Source organism: Myxine glutinosa, chromosome 5 (assembly GCF_964187855.1).
Source record: "Myxine glutinosa chromosome 5, kmMyxGlut1.1, whole genome shotgun sequence".
Classification (NCBI taxonomy): Eukaryota; Metazoa; Chordata; class Myxini; order Myxiniformes; family Myxinidae; genus Myxine; species Myxine glutinosa.
In genome coordinates this window covers 64,833,248-64,837,173 of record NC_136265.1, presented here as the reverse complement: position 1 = coordinate 64,837,173, position 3,926 = coordinate 64,833,248, and the positions used below count along the sequence as shown (strand labels likewise).

At 42.5% G+C, this 3,926-nt stretch overlaps 1 protein-coding gene across 1 annotated transcript; it reads right to left on the bottom strand.

Annotated features, from left to right (window-relative positions):
• Positions 1 to 2,536: 2,536 nt before the first annotated feature.
• LOC137428565 (uncharacterized) lies at positions 2,537 to 3,672 on the bottom strand. The gene has a single exon (XM_078777323.1). The coding sequence runs from the start codon at positions 3,670 to 3,672 to the stop codon at positions 2,629 to 2,631; it is 1,044 nt and encodes a 347-aa protein (XP_078633449.1). The 3' UTR covers positions 2,537 to 2,628.
• Positions 3,673 to 3,926: the final 254 nt, after the last annotated feature.

Below are 3,926 nucleotides of genomic sequence, written 5' to 3'. Positions count from 1 at the left end.
GTTTAGCTTGTCAAGGAAGTGTAGGTAAGTAATCCGACTCACTTCCCACAGCCCTTCCTGATTTATTTCATAGGTTAATTAAGTGTGTGACAGTAAGAGTTAAGACTGGGATGGTAGCGCCTGCAGTGAACCTTGCAGGAGCTACGGTTCCAAGAGGGGGCTGTGTTATGTCTGGCATAGTGATATGTCTGGTCGGGTAGTGATATGTCGAGCAGAATAGAGCTGAATAGGTAACATGCTTCGAGATGTCACGGTAAGGAAAACTACCCTGTAATAAGTTCATGTGTAGGCGTTTTGTCAGTTAAGATGTATAATTGTGAATCTACCAGGAGGTTCGAGTGATAAGTAGTGCAGGGATTAAGGAGAAGCGCCCTTGTATGTCTCACCTGGTTAGCCAAACATTTGTCCCTTTTGGCACTGCACACCACATAGACATACCGACGGATCCTTAGTGCAACACTAAGTAACGCCCTCCCCTGACATGACTTCGGAAGAAACCAGACCAGGACACCATCATATGGCCGCCGCGTTTGGACCTCCGACAGGCCTATCCACCTTGAGTACCACGCCCAGGAGGGCTGTGCTCGTTAGGCGCGAAGCGGGTCGAAAGAGGGCGGGAAGTTACGAGGCTCTGATTGGTTGGCAGCGCGCCAAAGCTGACATCACCGGCCGGGGAGATTAACGAGCGCCGAACTCCATTTTGGCAGTCGAGGAGAGTCGTTCAGAGATCCCAAGTGAGTTACGCACGAGTTGAGCAGTTGCGCACTCGTGAGATTCCTGGCCCTGGCAGTTTTGTGAGATCCCGGGTTGCGTTGGCTCGCAGATTCCAGTGAGATTCCTGAGCTGGCCGTCCCGGAGAGATCCGAGTTGGCTTGTCGACCGTGTACGACGGTCGACCTCGTGGTGGTCGGTGCTTGGTGCATGGTGCTTTGGAACTTGGAGCGAGGCGTGCCCCGGGACGAAAGGAGCCGCGTGTTGGACGGCAGCCAAAGCCAACGACGAGACCAGATAAGGCCAAGCTCCGCGTTCACAAAAACAAAACGAACGACTTTATTTTGGTATTCATATCTCCTCGTCTTGTATTCGATATCTGGTGTGCGGGATCCCGATTTAGAATATTTCATTACCGGCGCATGCTTTTCCTGTCCTTGCTTTTATTTGAATAAATCCTTCTATTATTTTCTGTACATACTTGAATGCAGTTTTCCGGGTGATTAATTCAATAGATAAGGCTGCGGGGGTCTCGCCGCTCCCCTCCATTCCGCGCGCCTTGGGGTAGCTTTTGGTTTTGGAATCCGCCATTGAGTTTTCGCCTCAGGGGTTAAAGCCTTCGCGATCGGCATCCGTGACCGCCTGATATTAACTACGGCGATTGCGCGACAATACATATATATATATATATATATATATATATATATATATATATATATATATATATATATATATATATATATATATATATAAATAAATAAATATATATATATATATATGTGTGTGTGTGTGTGTGTGTGTGTGTGTGTGTGTGTGTGTTTGTTTGTGTGCATATATGTGTGTGTGTGTGTGTGTGCGTGTGTGTGTGTGTCCTGTGTTTGTTTTTTTTATATACAAGATCGAGGCTCATGAAAGAGCTAACATTAATCACACAGAAAGTCAAACCGACACAGAAAACACAAAATAAAGGGAGCGGTCGACAAGATGGGGAGAGATGGGGCGCCTCCAATTCCCCAGGCCTGCATTAGTGTTATGAATGAAGAATGAAGCTTTTCCCAACAAACTTGAATTAAAATCTTCATATTTTTGTCACTGAATTATTTGTAACCAAGTTATAGGAGCATATAATGAGGCTCATATCAAGAAAATAATGATATAACATCGTAGTACAACAACATTTATGCGGGACCTCGAAGGCCCCAGGCCTGCATTCGTGCCGGATTTTCGGGTTAAAAGTGAAGAATGAAGATTTTCCCACGAGCCTGAATGAAATTTTTATTTTATTTATGTCACTGAATTTTGTGTAACAACATGAAAGTCGGCAAAAATGAGGCTCATTCTAAAAAACAATTGTACAACGTATTTTTTGCAACAAAAAAACATGGTGGGCCTTCGAGGCCCAATCACTGCATCCAAGGGTTAAATTTCTCGGGAACGCGATGTTGCGCCTCGCATCTCAATCGACTATAAAATTTGGACACCTTGGTACGACGATTACCTCCCGCTTGACTAGAGAAAGACAATCATGAAAAAAAATTGATTCTGAAAGCCGAGCGCAATTTGCACCCAGCGGGTGTCAAACTCACAACCTTCGGACACCGAGTGTCCACTAGGTTTGAATCCCATTCTCCTGACACCAGTTGTTGCGTAACTACCCTTGGTGAACACCGCAGGGTAACATGGATGACCAAACGAGCTTAATGCGTTCAGTTCAATGGCGGAGATAATACATTCATTCAGAACAACAGAACCTTCAGAACATTTATAAGGCTTCTCTCCTGTGTGTATTACTTGATGTGTTTGCAAAGTTGATGAATGAGTGAAATCCTTGCTGCACACAGGACATTTATAAGGCTTCTCTCCGGTGTGTTTTACTTGATGTCTTTATAAAGTTGATGAACAAGTTAAATCCTTGATTCACACAGGACATTTATAAGGTTTCACTCCTGTGTGAGTTCTTTGATGTGTTTGTAATTGTGATGAACGAGCAAAATTCTTGCTACACACAGGACATTTATAAGGCTTCTCTCCTGTGTGTGTTCTTTGATGTGTTTGTAAATGTGATGAACGAGCAAAATCCTTGCTGCACACAGGACATTTATAAGGCTTCTCTCCTGTGTGAGTTCTTTGATGTATTTGTAAATTTGATGAACGAGCAAAATCCTTGCTGCACACAGGACATTTATAAGGCTTCTCTCCTGTGTGTGTTCTTTGATGTGTTTGTATATCTGATGAACGAGCAAAATCCTTGCCACACACAGGACATTCATAAGGCTTCTCTCCTGTGTGAGTTCTTTGATGTGTTTGTAAATCTGATGAACGAGCAAAATCCTTGCTACACACAGGACATTTATAAGGCTTCTCTCCTGTGTGTGTTCTTTGATGTGTTTGTAAATGTGATGAATGAGCAAAATCCTTGCTACACCCAGGACATTTATGAGGCTTCTCTCCTGTGTGAGTTCTTTGATGCATTTGTAAATATGATGAACAAGCAAAATCCTTGCTGCACACAGGACATTTATAAGGCTTCTCTCCTGTGTGTAACTTTCGATGTGTTTGTAAATTTGATGAACGAGTGAAATTCTTGCTACACACAGGACATTTATAAGGTTTCTCTCCTGTGTGTAACTTTCGATGTACTTGTAAATTTGATGAACGAGTGAAATTCTTGCTACACACAGGACATTTATGAGGTTTCTCTCCTGTGTGTTTTACTTGATGACATTTCAATGTTGATAACCAAGAAAATTCCTTGCTGCACACATTGCACTTGTATGGCGTCCCCCGTCTGTGTATTGCTTGACATCTCTTTGAAGACTTTAACGAGATAAATGTTTTCTTGCAAACAGAACACTTGTACAGCTTCTCGTTCCTTTCAATTTTCTTGAATGTCGAACTACAATTGTTCTTAGTTAATACACTGCTGTAGTTGTTGACTTCCTGATAAGAAGTCTGTGTCATGTTCTGATTGAATGAAACTTCACTGTCAAACAATTGCGAACTTGACTGAGAATAAAAAACCAATTTCAATTGATTCTCTGCAAAGACAATTCAAAAAACCATCAATAAATCACAATTGCGGTGAAACATCATCATTTTAAAAAGCAGAACGAATAGTACTCCATTACCATTTAAAACTGGTCCTGTGTCTCTGTTCATCTGCCATGAGGCGGAACCGAAAGTAAAGGGATCAATGTTTAAGGTCTCGTGACAAG